The 25652-nt window shown below is 42.7% G+C and overlaps 1 protein-coding gene and 1 pseudogene across 7 annotated transcripts in view; both read right to left on the minus strand.

Moving 5' to 3' along the window:
- Window positions 1–11448, minus strand: part of TTF2 (transcription termination factor 2) — a 58525-nt gene extending 47077 nt beyond the window's left edge. For all 6 annotated transcript variants that reach the window (XR_014237759.1, XR_014237760.1, XR_014237761.1 and 3 more), the window contains exons 1-3: window positions 11360–11448; window positions 11178–11280; window positions 8765–8851 (exon numbers count right to left, since the gene is read on the minus strand). Coding sequence is in view for 2 of the 6 variants with exons in the window: in XM_082368870.1 (XP_082224996.1) it covers window positions 8765–8851; window positions 11178–11280; window positions 11360–11387 (218 nt within the window). In the remaining 4 variants the exon portion in view is untranslated. The remainder of the gene's footprint in view (window positions 1–8764; window positions 8852–11177; window positions 11281–11359) is intronic.
- A 4928-nt stretch (window positions 11449–16376) lies between these two features.
- LOC309617325 (WW domain binding protein 1-like pseudogene) lies at window positions 16377–25318 on the minus strand (annotated as a pseudogene). Its single transcript has one exon. The product of its transcript is annotated as a WW domain binding protein 1-like pseudogene (transcript).
- Window positions 25319–25652: the final 334 nt, after the last annotated feature.

The following is a 25652-nucleotide window of genomic DNA, read 5'->3' on the forward strand; positions in this document are numbered from 1 at the left end:
CCAAAAAAGGAATGGCATTTTGTTACATGCTATAACATGGATGAACCTTGAAAACACTATGTTTAGTGAAATAAGCCAGACATAGAAGGACAAATATTGTAGATTCCACTTACACGAGGTACCTAGAATAGGCAAATTCATAGAGACAGAAAATAGAACAGAGGTTACTAAGGGCTGGTGGGAGGGAAAATGGGGTTGTTACTGTTTGATGGTTACAGAGTTTTTGTTGAGGATGATGAAAAAGTTTTGGTTATAGACAGTGGTGATGGTTACACAACACTGTGACTGTATTGAATGCCACGGAACTGCATATTTATAAATGGTTAAAATAAATATTATTTATGTATATTTTACCACAATAAAAAAAAAGAGGAATAAAAAAAAAAAAGAAAAAAAAAGAAAAAAAAGACTGAATACAGACTTAATCCCAGTGCAAGACAGTCCCTGCTCACACAAACACTACCTACACTCCAGCTATCCAGAAATGGCTACTCTGTCCCATCCTCAAACTAAGCCACGCACTCTCCATCCTACTGGACTTTGCATGCATACCATCCTCCATCCAAAGGATGTCCTCCTTATCCCTATTTGCCCACCATTACCCCATCACGAGCTGTCAAAGTCCTACAGGTCCCTCCACACCTAGTTCAAGACACACCTCCTTTGCAAGGTTTTCCCATATCCCCTGCCCTGCTCATTCATTGTACTGCTTCTGTATTTTTGTTGTATATAGTTGTATTACACTTGTATCTGCCTGCCTGCCCAACTATATTTTCAGCAACCAGAAGGCTATAACCATATATGATTTCTTCATTCTTAACTAAGCCTCGCCTTTTGTACATAATAGTTAAGTATTGCTGAATTAAACAGAACCAACTGATTTTTTCCTTCCCCCAAATGACTTCTCAAAAACATGTAATCAGTTAAAAAAGAGCTTTTAAAATACATATTTTAATTGTTTAAATAGGTAATATACTCAATCAAAAAGTGTAAAATGGCAGTGAAAAGCACCCCCTCCTCATATGTTCCGTTCACATCCCTCCCAAGTAACCATTTCCATTAATTTTTTGTTTGCCTTTCCAGAGATGGTTTTAATGCATATTCAGATCAATATAATATTTTATTTCTTCCTTCTCTACTCAAGGTACTAAACACCTTGCTTGTTTCTTTTTTTTATTTTAAACCTAACAATGTCTTGGAGATTTTTCTATAAAAACATATACATAAAGGACTTCCTTATATATATATATTTTTTTTTCTACAGCTGCACAGTTTACACAGCTGCAGTTTTCCACTATAAGGATGTTCCATTATTTATTTAACCAGACCCTCTTGATGGGGACAGTTTGGTTGTTTCCAATTCTTTCCTATTAAAAGCAATATCACAACGAATAACCTTTTGTATATGTCATTTCACATGTGTTTTAATATATCCGTAAGGCAACTATCTATATCTCATACTGTGGATTAGAGCCTTCTCTGTTTCTCTTCATCGATTAGCTTCTAGGTTTTATTTATTAGTTCTCTTTTTGCTGCTTTCTAACTCATTAAATTTCAGTTTTACCTGCGCTAATTCCTTCTTTCTGCTTTCTTTCCATTTAATTTCTTGTTCTTTTTCAAACTTCTTAAATTAGTCCTGTGATATACACAGGAATCACAACAGTCTGAGTCCTAACTCAAAAACAAATCCTGAGCAGGTCACGACCCCTCAACGCCATACTTCGCTTGGACATAGAAGCAAAGATAACAAGCCCCAAATGGACAAGTATTCCATAAAAGTCAAGTTAAAAAGAAAACAGGACCAGCCCCTCTCATACAAACTCACAATTTTCCCATTCAAGCTCACAATTTTAAAAAACATGTATTGGTCTCTAATTTATCTTACTGCAATAGGATACTATATTGAACATATAGTTCTGAAAATTTCTGAAATGCCTTGAATGCATAAAAATTCAAAGTACTGGCTACTATTAGGGAGTACTACTACTTATGAAAATAAGTCAAGAACAAATTCCTGCTGTTGTTGAAAGTGTATCAAGTACTTGAAACCTTTACTGAAAGAATATGTTATAGTATCTGTTTTAAAGCCCACGCCTCAAAGACTTTCAGGAGAAGGGCAAGATTTGGAGAAAGAGGGAAGAAAACAACACACACCGAGCATCAACTATGTGCTAGGCACAGTGCAAAAAATGCTTCTACTTACATTTTTATTAAAATCAATCTGGGTGGGCTTCTCTGCTTTTAGGATAAAAAGTTTGTTACATTTATTAAATTGTAAATCAACAGAGAAAGCAGTGGAAATATATTCTCAGAGAGAAAGCAAATACTGATTCCACTATGAAAAAAGAGCATAATTTCTACAGTATATTCATTAATTATTTTCCAGGACATAGGTTATGAACAATAATGATGAAGAAACCAGCAAGAGGTCATTCAAGGCCAAATCCAAGTCTCAGTTCCTCCACTTTCTCGGTAACCTTCATCAGCCTTAATCTCCTACTGTTAGTCTTACAGTCACAGAAGCATCTGGCACTTGAACACATCCAATATAGCACTCTAACGTGCAGATCGGACTGCTCGCCAACCTCCGTGTGTCTCTTATCCCAATTGTGTCACAGGGACCTTAGAAATATGGGTTCACATCTATATATGCAGCAACGGAGAAACATAAAGCTGGATTTCTACCTCATTCTTTTACACAAAAATTCAAGATGGAACAAAAATGTAACGAATGAAACTGTAGGACTTCCCTGGTGGCGCAGTGGTTAAGAATTCCCCTGCCAATGCAGGGGACACGGGTTCGAGCCCTGGTCTGGGGAGATCCCACATGCCACAGAGCAACTAAGCCCGTGCGCCACAACTACTGAGCCTGCGCTCTAGAGCCCGTGAGCCACAACTACTGAGCCCGTGTGCCACAACTACTGAATCCCGCGTGCCTAGAGCCTGTGCTCCACAAAAAGAGAAGCCACCATGGGCTTCCCTGGTGGCGCAGTGGTTGAGAGTCTGCCTGCCAATGCAGGGGACGCGGGTTCGAGCCCTGGTCTGGGAAGATCCCACATGCCGCGGAGCAGCTGGGCCCGTGAGCCACAACTACTGAGCCTGCGCGTCTGGAGCCTGTGCTCCGCAGCAAGAGAGGCCGCGATAGTGAGAGGCCCGCGCACCGCGATGAAGAGTGGCCCCCGCTTGCCACAACTGGAGAAAGCCCTCGCACAGAAACGAAAACCCAACACAGCCAAAAATAAATAAATAAGTAAATAAAGGAGTTCCTTAAAAAAAAAAAGAGAAGCCACCACAATGAGAAGCCCGCGCACCACAACGAAGAGTAGCCCCCGCTCGCCACAACTAGAGAAAGCCCGCACACAGCAACAAAAACCCAACGCAGCCAAAAATAAATAAGTAAATAAATTTATTAAAAAAAAAAAAGAATGAAACTGTAAATGTTCTAGTAAAGAAATGGAGATGAATATTTTTGTAATCCTAAAGTGAAAAGGGAATGACAAAATCCTGCAGCTGAGAGAGAAAGGATTTAGTAATTTGACTACATAAAAGTATTAAACTTCCATATAGTAAAAATACTATAGGTGAAATTATAAGACAAAAGGCAAACTGGGGAAAGTAATTGCTACACATATTACAAAGGGTTAATATCCTCTCCATACAAGGATTACTTCTATGATACAGCACAGTGCACGACACTCTACAGCACCTAGTAAAAGTCCTGGCTTTATTGAGTGGAGCTCTTCATGGGTTGCTGGGCCTGAGGTCCTTCTCCATGGGTCTGGTTCATGCCCAAATGCCTCTCCGCCATCAGCCTAGATAATCATCATTGGGTTAAATAATCTGCATGTCAATTCTACCGAGTAACCAAACACACAAGGAGTTTCCTAGACATGCAAAGATTCAAGTTGTATGAAAAATGAAGTATTTTGAACATCCCACTACAACCAGTTATTTAAAGAACTAAAATAACTGGTTGGTTTAACCCAACTACAGACAAAAGAATATTACCATCTATTTTGACCCCATATCCTTGAGAATAAAAGCGAAAAGAGGGAGAGAGAGGGGAGAGAACATGAACTCAGGAGCTGGATGACAATGTCCAACATCTGTATATCAACGTGTGCCACATCATTAACGTCAAAGCAAGGGTTGTTCCCTCTGGTTCTACTGAGGGACTATCATAGTTTTCTTTAATGCCCATAAACTGGGCATTAAAAATGCCCATGGCTGAAGGGTCAGTCAAACGCTGGTGAGTGGTACCATCTGGTGCTTAGTTAGAGAACTACACACAAAAGCAGCTTTACTCCAAGGTAACAAAAATGGGCATCTTAGTCCTACTTTGGTTTATACCTCCCCTGCATTACTCTGCTACACCTGTCGCCTAGCTAGGTTGAGCGTTAAACATAATGGTATTAATTCAAGCATGTAAAGTACTTTCAGATCCTGAAAAGAAAACCCAGTTTTGGGGAAGAAAAGGCTGTACTCCCTGACATCATTCTCCAGAGTATAGGGGTTCTGGCTAAATGCCTTACTGTCTGCTAAGGAAGTCATCATCCATAGACACATTACCTATTTCTTTTTAAATTTCCAGCCTGTACCACCTATCAGGGTACTTGTTGGATTTTTTGCTTTTTTTGCTTTGTTTTTATTTTGTTGTGTGTTGTAGAACTGTATTTTATTTGTCCTAAAACAAGCTTTTTAAAGCTCTAGTAAGTACCTCCTAATAAGTGTTCTAGATTTGGACTAAAAGAAATACATTCAAGCATTCTTTTTCTATTTTTAAAATAATGATCACCTCTCAGCCTCATCTACCTAGTGTGAAGAATATTAGAGACAAGTTCTCAAACTTCTGTCTTCAGTTTAGACCTTTCTTCGGAGCTGCCCACTCACGTTGTTAGCTGGTTTCATACATACATAAGACACAATGAGTCCAAAGCTGTATGTGTTAGCCATCCTCTACTGATGTTACCTTTCCTTCCTTGCCTTGCTTAATGGTAAACTCATCATCCATAAACCCAACTAGGCAACCATTTCCTGAGCACTGACCACGTGCTGAATGCCAGACTAAGTGCACCCACACACAGCCTCAGTGAACCCTCACAACCCAGTGAAATCGGGGCCACCATGACCACTGTCCCAGCTGAGTAAACGGAGGAAAGAACATGCTTAAACATGCTTAAACACCCTACCAGGAAATGTGCCATATCCATTTCAGCAAGTGTTCTCCAGTCTAAGTGCACCCAACTCCACTGCCAGGGCTTAAATCCAAACCCATCTTTCACTTAGAGAAGGTGGGTGTGCCTGGAGTTGGTTAGACCTAGGCTCAAATCCCAGCGATGCCACATCATAACCATGGCACCTCAGATTCCTTTTCTAACCTCTCTAAATGTTTCCTCATCTGTCTATACAACAGGGATATTAAAACCTCTCACAGCAGATTCTATGAAGATAAGAGGTAAAGAACATGCCACGTAGTAGGCATTCAATAGCAGCTATTAGTTCAGTGGGCTCCGTGCCTCCACTGCCTTCACTTCCTAATCTAACTTCAATAGTTCTTCTTTTAATGCAAATTGAATGAAAAATTCTTCGGCGTCTTCCTAACACATAGAACAATATCTCTGTATGATTCAGGGTCCCCAGTAGTGTGTAAAGGAGAACATCCTAACTTCATGTACTAGAGGCTTACTGGCACCACTGTACTAGCAGAAAACAACAGAAAAGTGAATTTTTTTAAAATTCCATTTATAGAGAATTCCCTGGCGGTTGAGTGGTTAGGACTCTGCACTTTCACTGCCGATGGTCACGGTTCAATCTCTGATTGGGGAACTAAGATCCCGCAAACCACATGGTGCAGCCCCAAAAAAAAAATTTCCATTTATAACAGTGTCAAAAAACATTAACACTGAGGACTAAATTTAACCAAAAGGGTATAGTACTCTATAATGAGAACTATTCCATAAGGCTGAAAGAAATTTTGAAAGTCATAAATAAATAATATACCATGCTCATGAACTGGAAGATCAATACTGATGTCAGTTCTCCCCAAACTGATCTATATAGGTTCAATGAAATCCCAACTGAGTTTTCTGAGGAAATTTTAAAAGTCGATTCTACATTTTATATGGAAATGTAAAGGACCTAGAATAGCCAATCTTGAAAAGGAAAGTTGGATTCACATGATCTTATCTGATCGTGTCAGGATACGCAAATAGATCAATGGAAGAGCTTAGCAAGTCCAAAAATAGACCCACACGTGGTGGTCAACCGATTTTTCAACAAAGGTGCCAAGCTTTTCCATGGGGAAAGGAAAGCCTTCAAAAAATGGTGCTGAAACAATTGAATCACATTCATTCATTACTATATGAAAAATTAAATGAACCTCAATTTGAATCTCATGAGGTACCCCAAATTATTGATAATATGAGGTAGAGTATAGACTAAACAAAAGAGCCATTAAAAAAAAAAAACTATAAAACTTCTAGAAGAAACCACTAGAGAACTTTATGATCTTGAGGTAGGCAAAGATTTCTCAGAGAACACAAAAAGCACAGACCATAAAAAAATGATAAACTGGACTTCATAAAATGAAAAGCTTCTGCTCCTCAAAAGATAGTCAAGAAAATGAAAGCCACAGATTGGGAGAAAGCATTCACAATCCATATATCTGCCAAAGGACCTGTACAGAGAATACATAAAGAACTCTCTCAACTCAATAACGAAAGACAACACAATTTTAAAAATAGGCAAAAATCCCCCAAAGTTATGCTGTATGATTCCATGTATGTAACATTTTGAAATGACAAAATTTTAGAGCTGGAGATCAGGTTCATGATTGGCAGGGGTGAACAGGGGGAAACGAGGAAGGTGGGTGTGGTTATAAAAGGGCAACAAGAAGGATCCTCTGGTAATGAAACCACTCAATATCTTGACTGTTGTAGTGAATACACGAAACTACACTTGATAAAGTTGTATAGAACTAAATGTATATGTACACACACAGATCAGTACAAGTAAAACTATCTTTACAAATGAGATCAGTGGATTATCAATATCCTAGTTATGATATTATACTAAATTTTGCAAAATGTTACCATTAGGTAAAGTCTACAGAGGATCTCTCTGTACTATCAATATTTCTTTTAATTGCTTGTGACTACAATTATCTCATTTAAAAATTTCAATTTAAAAAATGGGCAAAAATTTTAAACAGATACTCCATCAAAGAAGATATACAGAAATGGCAAAAAACCACATGAAACAAAATGGTTTTCATAAATGGTATTAAAAATGGTATTCATAAAATGGAATTCAATCAGGCAATAATAAAGAATGAATTACTGGGGACTTCCCTGGTGGCGCAGTGATTAAGAATCCGCCTGCCAATGCAGGACACATGGGTTCGATCCCTGGTCTGGGAAGATCCCACATGCCGCAGAGCAACTAAGCCCATGCGCCACAACTACTGAGCCTGTGCTCTAGAGCCTGCAAGCCACAACTACTGAGCCTGCACGCCACAACTACTGAAGACTGTACGCCCTACAGCCCGTGCTCTGCAACAAAGAGAAGCCATCGCAATGAGAAGCCCGCGCACCGCAATGAAGAGTAGCCCCTGCTCGCCACAACTAGAGAAAGCCCGTGCGCAGCAACGAAGACCCAACGCAGCCAAAAAATAAATAAATAAGTAAATTCATTTTAAAAAAATGAATTACTGATACACACAACCACATGGATGAATCTCACAGATACTGTTACATAAAAGAAGCCAGATACAAAAGAATACATACAGTATGAATCAAAACAATGATTGGCTACAGTGGGTGGGGGGATTAACTAGAAGGGATCCAGTGGCACTTAATGGGGTAATAGAAATAAATATTCTATATTTTGACTGGGATCTTGGTTATAAAGGATGGGTATATACCTTTCTCAAAACTCAACCGGTTGAACACTTAAAAGAACTGTGCATTTTACTGCATGCATAACTCAGTTAAGAAATATAGTAGTACAGGCAGTTTTCAGTTATGTAAAAATTGTGAAGATGGTACTTGAATGCTTATACTTGGGGGGAAAAATTTATCTAGAATATATAAATTCTAAACTGCACAGAATATCATATAAAAGCATTACATCTGGCCCCTGCCTTCCTGGCCAGTCTTATCTTCTGAAGTCTCCACTTAAATATATGCTAAACTACCACTGAACCAAATGCTTGCAATTACTTCATGCCCCTGTACACTAATGCAGGATACTGATCTGTTAAATACGACCTCTTTCTTGCCCCTAGCGAATTCCTACTTATTTTTCAATACTCATGACAAATATCTGCCACCTATATAGACTTCTCTGCCCTTTCTCTGAGTTCCCATAGAAGGGAAACTAGCATTTATTGAGTACTTAACATACATTAGACATTTTTACACATTACCTCGTTCTACTACTAGAATGAGAAAGTTGACAAGTTAGTACAAGTTAATGACCATTGGTGGGCTGATGTTAAATTGGCTACTTGAGAGCTGGAGAGGGGGAGAGGTAGAGCAGTTTATCCAGAAATTAACCAGAAGTCAGGCTTCTCACATTAACCAGTAGCTCAGAAGTTAGGAAGTGACAGCCCAAAAGATAATCAATATATATAGAAATACCGTTTGTTTTTTAATGACTTTTAAAGAATCGTCAATCCTAGGAAAACACCTGACTGTAACCCCACCAGGCCAAGCAAAACAAAATAAAAAACAAATACACTTAGCTGTTCCTTTTGGACACTTACCTGTATTCTTTCTTGCCCTGTGATAGAAACAGACCCTGAAGCTCTACCACAAAGTCCTCATGCAATAAACAATGAGAGACAGGAATGCTAGAGGGAAAAAAAATTGAAATTTTGTTTTAGGAGGCAAAGAATAGAGGTCAGTATCCTAAAATTAAATCCAGAATATGGGTTTTAAACTTAAGGGTCCATGTATGACCTCTACTGGGTTTGTAAATCCCACACACTTTTATGTCTAGGTGCATTCCTCTGGGGAAAGGGCCCCCAGCTTTCATCTTTTCTCATGCCCCCAAATAAAACATGACAGTAAATATACCTATCTTTTTCCTGAGGACTCAAGTTTAAAACAATACTGTGCTATGTGACCACTATACTGCGATACCTCCAAGCTGTGAATTTTCCTCAGGTTCTTGCATCATCCTTTTTCCTGATAACCTGTTAGCTGTCACTCAGTGTTGTTGGCATGCGAACTCTGCAAACACACTCTACTAATTTGCTTCATGCTTGGTTGGCATAAGTCCAACTCCTCCCTTCCAACTTCTTATTATGAAAGAATTTATGTATAACATTTGAGAGTGAAGATCTAAAGTACTCTCACATGACCTGTGGCATTTTCTTTCTGTCTTTTTGCTTATATTCTGGTTACGAGACATTCCAAAGAGGTCAAATTTATCAAATAACCATCTTCGTGTCAAATATTATTATACTAGTTTGTATAGCAATATGTTCTTATAAATGGTACGCCATATAAGGGCATTTTTCTCTTCACTTAAAACCAAATGTTATGCTTCCATTAATGTTTAACTCCTACAAATCTGAATGTGCTTTAATGTCTCATGAAACTTGAGCTAGGTACTGAACCTAAGAAGCTCCATATAGATATCAGAAATTAAACAGTAAACTCTGACATAATGATATGGTGTTGATAGCTTGAGTATTTTTGTTTGGTCCCTTCTATCTTAAGATTTAACACTGATTTAAATAGAGTCATTTTGTATTTAATTAAATTGGATCCCAGTAATTTCTTTCAAATGTAAAAACTTATTAGAAGGCTAAGGAAATATTTTCTCTAAAAATTTATTTTCTAAATCTGAAAAAGGGTAAAAATCTTCCACTTAGTTTCAAAGCATAACAAGAACACAAATCATCTAAATCATTTGGGGGAAACATGAGAAGTTAATATACGTATTGAAAAAATACTTTATTTTCTAGTATTGATATCCATTATGTGCGCCTTATGTATGTAGAAAAATACCTTTTCTAAACCAAGTTCAGTAGAGAGCAGGAAAAATGCATAATGATGTGACAGTTTAAAATTTCACATAGAAACTGTGGACACTTGGTACTGTGAAAACATTAACAACACTTTATGAGAACAGTGTTAACTTTCCTCACTTCAAAGAAGATGCTTAATATTTCTGGGTCTCAGCTTTCACCTTTGTAAAAAACTAGACTGCTGAATCAGATTTCTGATGTTTCTTTCGGCCTTAATCCCTAAAGTAATTTGTTTCTTTAGAATATCAATCTCACCACTTAAATGCAGAGAATACTATTTTTAAAGGGGGCTGTTAATCTGACTACCAGAGTGTTTTAACTTCAAACATTTAAAAACCAGTTGGAGGGCTTCTCTGGGCTTCCCTGATGGCGCAGTGGTTAAGAATCCGCCTGCCAATGCAGGGAACACGAGTTTGAGCCCTGGTCCGCGAAGATCCCACATCCCGCGGAGCAACTAAGCCTGTGCACCACAACTACTGAGCCTATGCTCTAGAGCCCGAGAGCCACAACTACTGAGCCTATGCGCCACTACTGAAGCCCGCGTGCCTAGAGCCCGTACTCCGCAACAAGAGAAGCCACCGCAATGAGGAGCCTGCGCACTGCAACGAAGAGTAGCCCCCGCTCTCCGCAACTAGAGGAAACCCGCGCGCAGCAACGAGGCCCCAATACAGCCAAAAATAAATAAATAAACAAAAATTTAAAAATAAGTAAAAACCAGTTCTGCCTAAAACTAGTGCAAAGCTGGCGCCAATTAATTTCTGCTATGCCTGCATGCCTCACTTAAATGGGAAGGGGGTAATGTTCAAGCAGGAGAAGGGAGGGTCAAGGCCTGACAGGTGAACAGAAACCCAGAACTGAAAAGGACCAGAAGGATCCAGATGTAGCCAATCCTCCACGTTATAAGTGAGGGAATTGGCGGCCCAGAGAGGGAAAGTAACCAGCCTTGGGTCACACAGGAAGCAATGGCGGAGCGTGTCCCTAACATGCCACACTTTCCTGGGATTTCCAACTACTTAAAGGGCCCTGGCTCCGCAGACCGGGGGTCCCAGCTCTCCTAGTCCTTGTGGGAAGCGGGGAGCCGGAGAATTCTCCTGGGAGGCCACGCGCAGTCGCAGGGAATCGTGCCCAGCTCGAGACCTACTCGGTGGCCCGCACGAAGCTGCATGTGTCCGCCCGGCACACGTAGAAGCTCTTTCCTTTATTCGGGCCATCTCGGACGCCGGTCTTCAGAATACATAAGGTCCCTGAGGAGAGAAGGTCGACAATGATTACGCCACGCTAGGCTGACAGACCCCGAAGGCCCCTAGGACCCTGACCTCCTACCGTGCTGCGGACACCCAACTACTTCCATCCCGCTGCTTCTTTCCTCTTTCCCGAAACCACCCCCACCCACAACGCCTGCTTCCGCCTTTTACTCCGCCCCCCTCATTCAGGAACCAATCGTCACCCACCTCTTGTAGTCTTAACCCCCATAATTCACCGCCGCGGCCTTAGCCCCACCCACCCTAGCTACTATCCGTTAATCAGACGGGAAGTGTGCTCACCTCCAACCAAATCACAGCCGCCCTAGGCTCGCGGCGCGCCGAAATCAAAAATGAGGCGAGGGGGCGGAGGGGGAAACCTGGTCTGGCTGGTGGGGCGTGGCTGGTGCTAGAGGGAGGCTTGGGGGCTGGCAGGGCTTCCCGGACGAGGGAAGCTTTGCTTTGCAGGTCCTGGAAGACGAAAGAACGGGACTGTGAGCGGGGCGACTCTAGCGTATATTCATTTAAGATCTAGAGGCGGCCCTAGAGGAAACAGACGTTACAAACTCCTCTGCAAAGAAAACTGCCTTCTCCCGGAGTCCAAGAGCGCCTGGAGCTTCGAGGTCGTCTGCGAGCCGGGGCCTGGCGCTAGTGGGCGCCCTGCCTCCGCGAGGGGTCACTGGGGAGGGGAGGAGTCCCTGAGAAGGGGCCACCGCAGGAGGAGGCACTGGATTTGCAATTTAGGGGCGAGGGGCGGGGCTCGAGTGAGGGCCGATGGGGCGTCCTTTAAAGCTGCGGGGTGAACTGGCAAGTCTATCGTAGAGCAGGCATAAAGACTAGGGCTACACAACACAAAGCGCTAAACCATACATGTCTCTCTTGACAACCTGGTGACATGGGCAGCATTTTAAGGACCCCCGACACTCACAGAAGTTTGAGTGACTCACCTGAGGTCAGAGAATTAGCGAGTGGGCCGTCTGCCGACGGGTGCCCAGGGGACAGCGCAGCTGCCTCCTCTGTGTACTGCATGTTCTCTAGGCGCTCAGTGTAGGAGACCTGAGTTAGAAATGTCAAAGTGGAAACAACAGGAGAAATAGATTGCCTTTGGTGAAAGGGAGTTTTATTTTGCACACTTTGTATTGTCAGACTTTTTCTACTAGTATGCTTTTTGTAATATTAAAAATCGAGGGTGAAGTTAAAAGAAAGGGGACTATTTGAAATCGTAATCAGGTCTCTTAGTCAACAAAAAGGGAGGAATAGAAAAAAGAGACTTATTGCAAGAAAGATGGCTTCGTCTTAAAACTACTGAGGACCATATGTCCAGACATATGGCGTGTGCAACTGTACTTATGGAGACCGTAGGACAGGAAATCTGCAAATTCTAGGAAATCTGGGCTATATAATAAATGTAAATGTCCTAGGGGTTCCAGAGGAGGGGAGACAAACCTGAGGTATCATTTATTTTTTTAATAGATTTTATTTATTTATTTATGGCTGCGTTGGATCTTTGTTGCTGCACGCGGGCTTTCTCTAGTTTCGGCGAGCGGGGGCTACTCTTCGTTGTGGTGCGCCAGCTTCTCATTACAATGGCTTCTCTTGTTGCGGAGAACGGGCTCTAGAAGCGCAAGCTCAGTAGTTGTGGCTCATGGGCTTAGTTGCTCCGTGGCATGTGGAATGTTCTCAGACCAGGGATCGAACCCGTGTCCCCTGAACTGGCAGGCGGATTCTTAACCACTGCGCCACCAGGGAAGCCCCAAGGTATCATTTATTAATTAAGTGAGTCCTTATTAAATAGCTTTCTGTGTGCCCAATGTGGACCAGGTGCTTGAGAAATATACAATTCATTTTTTCATATACAAAGTTTAAGATGACTATTCTAACCACAAAGAGTTTGCTCAGTATTTGGAGGAGACAGAACTAGCACATATTGAACACTTAAATAACAATGTAAAATAGTATTTAAATGTCAAGATGAGTGGAGTTAGCAGTAAACTCTGTAGGACTAGATAAAGATGTGTCTGGAAGCAAAGTGGAATTAGCTTATACATAACTATCCCTTCTGAAACACCTATAGATAAATGTAGAGACAGGAAAGGAGCAAAAAACAAATAAATAAATAGAGGCATTTTCATTATTCCCAGATTGTAATTCTCGCATTGAGAGTTTTTTATGCACATTTTTAATAGATGCTGTGTTAAGAGAAGAAGACCATGAACACTGGATTTGCAGGAAAAGGGGCATGATAATTTAATTATTTCTTGAATAATATCTTTTTGAAACAAATAAGACAAAATTGGGGCCTCTTAAATATCCCATTGAGGAAGAAGCTCTTCCTCTGCAAGTATTCAAGCCAGTATCAGGTCCAACCCCATGAAAATGTGCACAGCCAAATCACAGAAAGGGGAACTATTTCTCCCATAAATTTGGGATATGCTAGAACAAAATGTTTAAGCTCTGGACAGTTTGTCCCACTTAATCATATTTATAAGAGTGAAAATACAAACAAGTTTTTTTGTGAAAGGTGGCCATAATTTTGGCATAAACTATAGTGAATTATACAATATACACTTTTCAAAATACATACATTAGTGTGTATATATTAACTTATTTTTAATTTATATCCTTAATTAGCCTGTAGACTCTTGGAGAGCCCTTTGGACACGATGTGCTTTATGGACTCCTATTTTGAGTAAAGTTGAGACTTTGAGTTTGTTTTTCTTTAAAACTTGATTGATTCAAAATGAATGGCTAGACTAGGTCCTAGAGCTAGATGGTTTAAATCCACAGGTTAATGAGCTAATACATTCTTTCTGTATGGGGCTGGTCAAACGTAAAGTATGTGATGGAACTGTTCTAAAACTGGATCGTAGTAATGGCTGCACAACTATATACATTTCCTAAGACTCAGGGCACTGTACACTTTAAATAGGTGAATTCTATGGTGTCTAAATTATCCTTCAATAAAGCTGTTAAAGACAAAGATACACTGTATAAGCAATGCCAAAACATCTGCATGGAAAATAAAACCTAAGATCAATCACCTAGATGTTTTGACATCCTAAGGAAATTAATGGATGAAGGAGTAAATAGTAGAAACCCTTTAGTTGTAGATGGTATTAATCCTTAAGCAGAATGGTTCACTGACTTGTGGAATAAAATCCAGAGTGGAGCAAACACTCATTTTAATTCTTGGGGAAATGGAACAGTTGTATTTTATCTGGTCAGAATTGTGCTGGCTGGCATATATTAAACATGACAGGCATCCGTAAGATACTGGTGGTGAGAGTATCAGCTAGAAGTCACCCCTTGACATCCCTGTCACCGTCTGGATTGTTTTAAAATAATCAGCAATTCCAAATTTCAAGTTATTTGTAAAATTCAAAGTTCTATGCAACCTTTACCTTTACTCCTTATTTTAAAAATGAAATTGTCCGAATATGTTTTTCCAATTAGCTGATAATCTAAATATATTTTGAATTTATATCCTTCTGGGTTTTTGCTAATTGCTTTGGGGTGGGGAGTGGTAACTAATTTTAAACAGTAGATAAAGGATTTTTTGTCCCCATGAGGCACATTATTACTATAGGGAAACATCACTGTAGCCTAACTTCTGAGGTATATTTTGAGATAAGTGCTTTTACACGCATTCTTACATGTAGTTCTCACAGGTACCCTGGCAGTGGGTATTCCTCTATCCCCATTTTAAAGAATAGGACACCAAGGTTTAGAGTAGTTAAGGAGCTTGCCCCAAGGCCATGCTATTAGCCACTTCCTTACGAGCCTCTCCTTGAACTTTGGAACCAGAAGATTAATGTTTTCCTGGCTCAAAGTCAGAAAGCTGACACTGGACAGATCAGGGACTGGAAGCCATTTTGGGGGGACTCCCAATCCAGTTCTTGCCACCACAGTGTTTTTAGGAAGCATAAATTATTCAGTGATTCATTTAGGTATTTAACCTACACATAACCAAGCATTCAGATATTTCTGTTATACAGACGTGGCTCAACAAATCCAAGATAAAAAAACAAACCAAGTCCTGCCATTTTATAAATGATCACTAGGTAGCAGCATATTAACATAAAAGCCAAACACAAGGTCCACCTTTTCTGCTGTTTTCATTCTTTTTATTTAACAGTATGTAATGGTAATTCGATTTCATTTTATTTTGTGCCTTTCAAATATATGACCATTTTAAACTTTGATAAAGGCACAGTCAGGATGAGAATATAGTAAAGACAAATCTGGTTATAATTGGAAAAGTGAAGAGAGTTTACAAATTCTTTTGTTGTACCATATTTTGTATTACGTTCCAAATGTCACTGGTCTTAAAATATTATCCCCAAAATGGTTCAAATCAGGCCCTCCTTCATCTACTTTTCTTTTTTGGAAAGTGTACGATTCAATACTTTTTTAGTAAATTTGTAAAGTTGTGCAACCATCACCACAATCTAGTTTTAGAACATTTCCATCACCCCCCAAAACTTCCCTCAAATCTGTATGTAGTCAGTTCCCACTAACACCCCCAGCACCAAGGCCACCACTGATCTGCTTTCTGTATTTATAAGTATGCCTTTTGGGACATTTCTTATAAATGGAGTATACAATATGTAGTCCATTGCCTCTGTCTCCTTTCATTTAGCATAATGTTTTGAGGTTCATCCGTGTTGTAGTGTGTATCAAAGTTTCAATCATTTTATTGCTGAATGGTATTCCATTATATTTGGATTGTTTTCCCTTAGGGTTTACTAGCAATCATGTTGTTATGAACATTAACAAGTCTTTATATAGACTTTTTTTTTTTCATTTCTCTTGGATAGATACCTTAAGAGGAATTGCTGGTCAGGTGGTAAGTTTATGTGTAAATTTTTAAGGAGTTACCAGCTGTTTTCCAAAGTGACTGTACCATTTTACATTCCCAAGAGCAACATATAAAGGTTCCAGGTTCTCCACATCCTTACCAACACTTGTTATTGTCTGTCTTTTTTATTATAGTCATTCTAGCAGCTGTGAAGTGATAGCTCAGCTTGGTTTTAATGTGCATTTCCTAACGACTATTGATGTTGAGCTCCTCTTCATGCGCTTATTAGCCACCATCTTCCTCTTTTTTTTTTTTTAAATAAATTTATTTATTTATTTATTTTTGGCTGTGTTGGGTCTTCGTTTCTGTGCAAGGGCTTTCTCCAGTTGCGGCGAGCAGGGGCCACTCTTCATCGCAGTGCGCGGGCCTCTCACTATCGTGGCCTCTCTTGTTGCAGAGCACAAGCTCCAGACGCGCAGGCTCAGTAGTTGTGGCTCACGGGCCTAGCCGCTCCGCGGCATGTGGGATCTTCCCGGACCGGGGCACGAACCCGTGTCCCCTGCATTGGCAGGCGGATTCCTAACCACTGCGCCACCAGGGAAGCCCCCATCTTCCTATTTTATAATGGTCTTGAAAGACCTTTTCCTTTAAAGGTTTGTATGAAACTTAAACTAAAACCTAAGCAAAATTGACATTAATTGTTATTAACTCAAGGAGATCAAAGAAATATTAACATATAATGTTAATGTTTGTAGAATGTTAAGTAATAGGATGGCATATATACTATAATTATAGTGCTTTGAAAAATGTTTTTAACAACAAACTATTAACTCCTTTTAATCGAAGTATAGTTGATGTATAATAATATTATACAAATTACAGGTGTACAATATAGTGATTCACAATTTTTAAAGGTTATACTCTATTTATAGTAATTATAAAATATTGGCTATATTCCCCGTGTTGTACAATATATCCTTGTAGCTTATTTTATACCTAATAGTTTGTACCTCTTACTCCCCACCCCTATATTGCCCCTCCCCCCTTCCCTCTTTCCACTGGTAACTCCTAGTTTGTTCTCTATATCTGTGAGTCTGCTTCTTTTTTCTTTTTTTCGGGGATCGATTTTATTTGGGCTTCTCACAGTGGTTAGAGCCACTCTGTCTTCAGAACAATCACAGCACAGGAAATGCATCACCGAGACTGCACAGAAAAGTCTGACCAGCTGAATCTTATTGCTTAAAATACACATATTCGCAATAACTGACAAAGGGTGATGTGCCTCACAGGGGAACGTGTTAGCATTTGCAAATCTTCCGACTGTAGTACCAAACCCTCGACCAACCCTTTCTTCTTATTCACCTGGAATACCAGACTCCCTCAAATCTCCCCGGCGCCCTCCCGAGTCCTTCAGCTCCCTACTTCCGTCTTTCGTCATGCAGGGCAGCCTCATGTAGCAGGGGCCAGGCTGTGACTCTGGACTCGAGCCCAGCTCCACCGGCTGCGTTTTCTTCTTCTCACGCCTTTCGCGTTGGATGCTGCAGTGAACCCAGCAGTAAACACGTGGACCAGGTCCCCACTCTGACTGGAGAAGGAATCCTGAGAGGGCCAGAATCCATCCCTTCAACCAGTTAACTCAAGCAGGGTTCATTTTGGTAAAACTTGATCTCCTTTGAGACACTTCAGTGAGTTGTTTGGGATAAAAACAAAAAACAAAAAAAAAAGGTGGCAGGAAAGGCATCTGAGGGCTTCTGGCACACTCCTGCCCACTCTCGCCACATTCCGGCCACACGCTGGACCTCAGCAGAGGGAGGTAAGCCCTACGACACTGTGGAGGCTGCCAAACCCTCCTGGCAATTCTGGGCAGGGCTGATGTCTGGGCCACCGCCAGTCCGAGCTTGACACTGAAGATCCAGTCCAGCTTCTGTCTGAGGTTCCACCCTGGCCTTCTGTCCCGAGCGGTTGTGGACACCCCCGGGGGCTGACGCCGAGGGCCAGGAGCAGCTGAGGGAGGCAGACAGGCTCAGAGCACGTTTCCGTTTACAGGGAGCAGAACGCAGGCCTCCGAGTGTCCACGGAGCAATGTGCAAATTGCAGTGATGGGTAGAGTAAAACCTCTACTTGGAGCACAGCATCTCTGGCAAACGTGGGGACTGCCGCCGACAGCGCTGCTGAGTTCACCCAAGTGCACAGTCAGACATTTGCTCAGCAAACAGTAAATGCGTAAAATAAATTACCTTGAGAGGGCCGCGCCTGCTCCAAACGTGTGGGTAACGTGAGCAGAGTGGCTGCCGTTCAAAGCGTATTCACAGGAAAACAGGGCTGGGGGCTCACACACAACGGACAGACACACACAGGTTATCCAAAAAGTCGCTGTATACGGACTGCACTTTGTTCAACGTGGATTTTGGTTTTGTGGACTCCAAACTCAGACACTCGTTCACATCACAGCCTTGGATTTGTCTATATTGTGTGTATGTGTATATATACATATATATATACACATACACACATATATACATGTGTATTCATATATATACATATATATATATATACCTTCCTTTCTTACCATAACATCAATGCCTAGCCTGAATGTCATCGTTCAAGAGTGGGAGGAGAACCAAACTCTTCATATGAACAGGGCTGGACAGGGAACGTTAGTTTCGGCAGTTTGCTTTCTCCATTCAGATTATTCCTGTCAAAGCTCAACTGGTTTTTGAAGCCAAACTACAGTAATAAGGATCCTGTGGTCCTTCAGGATGGCTGCCCTCACCCTCCTACCTGGGCCACTTAGACACTTGACATAGGCTACAAAAATTAGTTACCCCACTCAAGGGGGCGCGGAGCAGGGAAAGGGCACGAAAACCACAGATAACCAAGGCATTTTTTTCCGAACGGTCCGTCTGAAAAAATAAACAAATAAACAAAACAGCTTATTCAGAATCAAGAGACAATACTGTGTGAGAGTCAGGCTGTGGGACCGCCCTTTCTCAGGACCCACAGCTTCCTCATTTGTTCGTAGAGAACAGTGAGACATGAAGGCCGGCAGATGTGTGCTTGGGATGGGGGAGGGTACTGGTCACCTATGGGCACAGATCAAACGGCAGAGATGCGGAAAGCTGCACCTCTATCTGCTGCCACAGTGCAGGGCCTCCTGCTCGCCCGCAGAAGTTCCAGAGATAGCCCCCAGCCAAGCCTGCACACAAAACTTCTCCTTCTGGCTCAACTGTAGCCAGGACTCTTTGAAGGCCAAGTTGGGAAAAAGCCATAAATTTTCCTTTTCTAAAACAGAATTCTTGCCTTCCCACTGGTCAAGTTCTTATTTTCAGCTCGCTTTTGTTGTTGTTTTTTTTAAAAAAAGAAAAAAAAACCAAGAGAAGGCAGGTGTAATCTTCCACACTGACTTCCACCAGTCTGCAGCCAGCCAGGACCTGCTGGGAAGGGGCCCCTCCAGGATGCATCGTGCCACCTTGATCTCATCACCTGGAATTTGAGGGCACAAGCCCTTTACCAACCCACCACGAAACGGCCGGTCAGCTCTCATCCTCCCACAGGAGGGGCCCAGTTCCAGCTCCGGAGACACAGGCAGCGAGGAGTGACAATCCCCAGACCTCTGGGGGCTTCACCCAGGGCTGAGACCTGCCGCCTCTTTCGGACTGAGACGCGGCGAGGTTCTTGTAATCTCACACCAGAACATGAATCCACTCCATCACCAAGAGTCACCTCAGGGCACAGTCTCACCCCCTCCTTGGGGGCTTCTGAAACACACATCTCTCTGACCCAAGCAGGTAGTGACACGTGATTTGAAAAGAGGTAAAGGGGGACGGGGTGGGGTATGAGGAATGAGTCACAGGACAACTTCTTGGCCCTCCACGACACTGTGTTTCTATGGGGGGTGAGGCACCCACACCCCAAACTGTACCTGGAGATGCAGGAAAATGCAGGAGCGGGGCGGGGGGGGCGGGAAAGGAACACAGTCACTTAATGCTTCTCTCATGGTTCCCTACCCTGGTTGCGTCGCCAAGTTCTCGGGCGCAGGCAGGGCCTGCTCTAGCTGGGGGAGCTGCTGCTCTGGGAGTTTGGGGAGTCCTGCTCGTTGATGGTGTTCAGCAGCAGGCAGGCAGGCAGCCGCGGCAGGTGGGGGCGCCCGGGCTCCCGGGCCTGCTCCTCCGAGGGCTGGCAGAGCCCTTCCTCCTCGTCGCCAGGGGGCCGCACGTGGCAGCTGCGGCAGAAGTCCAGGGGTCCGTCCAGAGCATCGTCGATGAGCACGTTGAACTCTCTGAGGTCGTCATCATGGTGGCCCCAGTTGCGCACACACACCTCGGTGCCTGAGTCACCTGTGAAGCGGCGATGTCTGCCGGGCGTCTTGTCTTTGCTGTCGGGGAGGGCGCCGCCCTGCTCGGAGCTGCACCCTTTCAGCAGCTCCTCCTTACATTCGGAATCCTTGTCCAGGAAGGCCCCAGGGTCCACCTCCCCCAGGCCGGCCACAGAGCCGCTGGGCTCCGTCCCGGGGGCTTTGGCGGCTGCTGGGGCTGCTGGCATGTCGGAGGGCTCAGGGTCAGCGATGCTCGGGGGTCGCGTGCTGCTTCTGCTGGGCCCAACAAGGGGCTGCTCGGAGCCCCCTGGGAGGCCCTGGTGAGATCGGCCACACGGTAGGCAGTAGGCCTGTAGGGCCACACTGCAGGCAGCTGCTGCTGCTGCTGGAGCTGGAAGGCACTGTATGGTGGGGGAGGAGTTGGAGGTCGGTTCCACTTCCTCATAAGGAGGTAGTAAAGAGTTCGGCAAAAACCTGAAATAAAATGGCAGCGCTGAGTAATTGTGGGCTTCCCGGTAGGCGAGCAGGTGGATTTCATGTTGCCGCTGTTGGGCCTGAAGGCGGTGCTTGGCTCGGCGGTGGTGGCGCACGCAGCAGCAGCTCAGGAGGATGATGATGGTCCACACGAGCCAGAAGCACCAGAGTTCATAGTAGTAGCTGCAGCGCTGAGACTGTCCACAGCAGTGTCCTGTGTCACAGATGTAGCTTTGATTGTTGGGACCCACGCAGGTTTCCTCATCCTGCGGGGGTTCAGCCCTGGCTGACGGGGGCCTGGGCAGCGCCTGGAGGAGCCGGAGCTCCATGCCACCCAGGAGCCTCCTCTCCATCCCCCTCCCGCTCCTCCGCCACGGCACGGTCACCTCCCTCCTCCTCCTCCCTCTCCTCCTCTTCCCTCTTCTTCCTTCTTCCTGCTTCTTGTTTGTTATATTCACTAGTTTGTTATATTTCTTATATTCCATATAAGTGAGATCAGGCAGTGTTTGTCTTTCTCTGACTTATTTCACTTAGCATAACGCCCTCCAAGTCCATCTATGATGCTGCAAATGGCAAAATTTCATTCTTTTTTATGGCTGAGTAGTATTCCATTGTGTGTGTGTGTGTGTGTGTGTGTGTGTGTGTGTGTGTGTGTGTGTATAGATATATCTCATCTTCTTTTGACTTCTTTTAACAAACTATTAACTTTTAAGACTATACTCCATTTGTATACCTCTGAGAGGTTGGGTTGGGAGACCAGAGCAGGTTTCATTTTCTGCAATTCACATGTATTGCTCTTACGACTTAAACAAAAATCTAATAAAGATATTAAAAGCAGATGCAAGGGAAAAATAACAGAAGACATGCACAAAATTAATAATAATGCCAATTAAGGTGGAAGGCTTACTGGTAGCTTTTTTCTCTTTTTCCCCATTTTTCTATACAGCCTGCAATGTTATTATACTATCAGTTGTAGGACCCACATCTCCACATCTCACCATAGCACCTCTTAAACTTGCTTAGTTCTCAATCTAGCTATTTAATGCTGACCTTCCTGTAATTAATCCGTTCTTGTGTTTTCTTAATTCATCCCATTTCCTTTTTGATATCGAATTTCAATTTTATAGCAAGATCTCTTTGCCCTTAACTCTATTCTAGTTATTTTGCTTAATTTTAACCTTATCCTCAACTCCAATTCCAAATATTACTGGAAGGAAAGGACACTTCTCACTTGTTTTGTAAAATGCTTGCCTCTTTAGAGATTAGATCACGTAGAGTCTCAAGGCCACTTGTGGTTCTGTACTTGTTTTCTGGCAGTCACTCTGAGTTGCATTTCTTCTGGAAGGCCACAAATGACACTAGGGTAGATTCCAGGTTCTCAAGTTGAGAACGAATACACTGCCCAGTGCTTCAAAGCCCTCTACCATGATGTTTTGAGCCTCCCTAGGGGCTGGGCTCTTAAGAGCTGAGGAAACTCTGGCAGAGTTCTGGCTGGTTCTCCCTACATTTCCCTTCTGAGTTAACCTCGGTGCTGGAACAGAACAGCCTCTGTTTTCTGCTATTTTTCAGCACTAAAACAGTCTTAAAGAACTCATCAACCTTTTTATAACGTGAATCAGATTCTGTCTCTCCTTGCTTAAAACTCTTCAGTGGCTTTCTATTGAACTTAGGAAAAAAATGTAAATTCTCATCTTTGTTCGCACAGGGCGCCATGTGATCTGGCTCTGCCTATTTCTCCCTCTCACCTCTGCCATCCTGTTCCTTGCCTCCTGTGTTCCAGCTACCCTGACCTGCTTTCCCTTCCTCAGTGTGCCCAGCTTTGTCTTACCAAGGAGGCCTTTTTTCATGTTGTGCTTTCTGCTGGGAATGTTTCTCCTAGTTCTTTAAAAGCCTATCCCCTCACCCTTTAGGTCTCACTTAAGTATCCCCTCAGTGAGACTTTCCCTGACCATTTTATCTATGGAGGATCTTCCTAATCTTTCTCTATCTCAGCACCATGTTTGCGTTCTACATAGCATTTAGTTTATAGTAAGTTGTCGCTTACCTGTTGATTGTCTGTATCCTCCATCGATTATATATGTAGCTGCCAAGAGAGCAGCTTATGTTTTGCTCACCACTCACTATATACACGGTGCGTAGAAATTCAACACATACCTTTTAAGTGAAATAAATTAAACCATAGAGTGGAAGGGACCCTAAAGTCACCTAGTGTGTCCTCCCAATCCACTCCACATCATCCCTAATGGGTCCAAGTTGGAAAATTCCTGTCACAGCAAATTCTCTATTTGGGTATCTCAAAATGTCAATTAATTCTAATGTATATTGAGCAGAAATCTATCTTTCTGTCTGAAACTTCCCTTTACTCGTCATCTGGAATTACACATAAGACACTTAATTCTTTTCAATGTCACTTTCAAATATTTGAATATGACTATCTCATCCTCCCCACACTCTACACATATTCTCAAATTCCTCAGAGAAACTGCTCCAACTGCTTCAATTACTTCTCTCCTCGCCAGACCCCCTCATGGGCATTTTTCAATGAATGGTTGCTTAATTTGAGTCATCTCAAATAGATTTCAATATGAAGAATACTGTGAGATAATTATCTCCTTTTTTTTTTTTTTGGATATGACCACTTTATGTATGCAATATAAATCTGCAAAAATTTTTTCTCTCTCTCTTTTTTAACAAATGTTACGCTATGTAATTTGGAATACGTAAATATATGGCATATATGGAATATGTAATATACGTAATTTGTAATATATGTATGTGTAATATATGTAAATATATGTAATTTATATCAAGAGTGCAATCAACCAAAACCACTGCTTTCATTACTCATGCATGAACTCGTCTCCCTTACCTGGTGCATCTAATTGCTTGAACTTAACTATAGCTTCTATCTTCCATCTTGTTAGTTTTGATCCATCATTCTAACCTGTCTAGATCTCTTTGAATCTTGTTCCTGTCAACTGACTTATTAGTGCTATCTCCTGGCTCTGTGTCAACTGAACCCTTGACAAGCTTGCTCACTTTGATTTCATCCAAGTTGCCAGTAAAAATGCTGAACAAGGCAGACACATTAGCACAACCCGGAGAGCTCTCTTCCAGGTAAACATGGCATCTTGGTCATCACGCTTTGAGTGTTGTCATTCAGTCACACATGGAGTCTCATTAATGCCACGTTGCTCCTTCTTGTTCAAATAACTCACTGCAGGTCATGCATGCTCTATCTATAGCTGTCCCTTGACGTCCCAGCCTGCAAAGCATGGCAGAAAAGGAAGTGAGGTGAATCTGGGTGATTTTTTTTCTTGGTGAGCAGCACAGGTAGCAGCCTAGAAGCCTCAGGGGGATGTAGTTCTTCAGGATGAAGGCTCCCATTCAGTCACATCATCTCCTGTCTCATTGATTTGCCTCACAGCACCTGTCACTTCTCACATCTTATCTAATCTGCCATGCCCTTCTTCTCCCTCTTGGTCCTCTCTCAAGGTTTACATGCATTTGGATGAAGGCTAGGAAGTTTCTAAGGGAGCGGTTTGCTACAATCCAACAATGAGAAGAAGAGTTAATAATTCTTTTGATGAAGATCTGAGGCAGCCTTCCTGGGCAGCCCAGGACATCCCCTTCAAAAGATCTAGCTCTTCCTAGCTCTTCAGTTCTTCTTTAGTACTCTCTCACCTTCCCTTTCCTGGACTGACTTCCACCTTACTCTGAGCAGAAGTTGACAGACCTGTTTCCACACACAGTAGACAGAACTTGCTCTCTACTCTTCCGGAGAGACGACAAGCCTTGCCCCAGTGCTGTGGGACTGCTGCCTCTCCTGGCATCTGAAGGGTTTCTTCCTGAAAGCTTGTGGTCTTCTTCCTTCAGAAGCCACCGGCACCTGGTGCAGGGCATCAGAGAGACCCACCTGAGCCGAAGAGAAGAGCTTGGGTGGGGCCGGGGCTGTGAGCATTTTCTTTCTGTAGTTTGTGGCTTCAGTTTCTGCCTTCTCACCCTTATGTGCTAATTGACCATTTCTTCTCTCCCATTCCTTTTTTCTCCTGTTTTCCCCACTACCCCACCCCCCCAAACCCTCAACACTTCTCCTTTGGTCCAGAAGAGACAAACACAACATTAATGATTGGCTATGAAAGAGGATCTTCCAGGTTCTTTGTATTCTCACCCAGAGCTCTGCAATAAGCAATCCCTTTTCATCCTGAAACTTTTTCGTGATGACACCATTCCTGCCACTTTAGTAATCATCTATATCTGATGGAAGAGCTGAAGCATAGCTAAGTGGTAGGTGGGGAAATTCTGCATGCTTGAATGGTTTTGCTTTTAAGTTGTACACCCTACCCATGTGTGTGCACATACAACAGAAAATACCAAACATGTAGCACTCAAATAACTTACTCCATCTGACCCATGTAAACAGGCATGAAGGGCACAAGTACAGAGCAAACCACAGTTCAATTCATTCATTACACTGTCAATTCTGCTGTGGACGGAATTGTGTCCCTCCAAGTTCATATGATGAAGCCTACTCCCCAAGGTGATGGTATGTGGAGGCAGGGCCATTGGGAGATAATTAGGTTTAGATGAGGTTGTGAGGTTGGGGCCCTCATGATGGCATTAGTGTCCTTATAAGAAGAGACACCAGAGGGGCGCCCTCCCTCCCTCCCTCCCTCCCTCCCTCTCTCCCTCTCTCCCTCTCTCTCCCTCTATATGTGTCTCTCTATCTCTGTCTCTCTCTGTCATGTGAGGACACAGTGAGAAGTTGGCAGTCTACAACCTGGGAAG

The sequence above is a fragment of the Balaenoptera borealis genome, assembly GCF_965194805.1.
Source record: "Balaenoptera borealis genome assembly, chromosome: 1".
Lineage (NCBI taxonomy): Eukaryota > Metazoa > Chordata > Mammalia > Artiodactyla > Balaenopteridae > Balaenoptera > Balaenoptera borealis.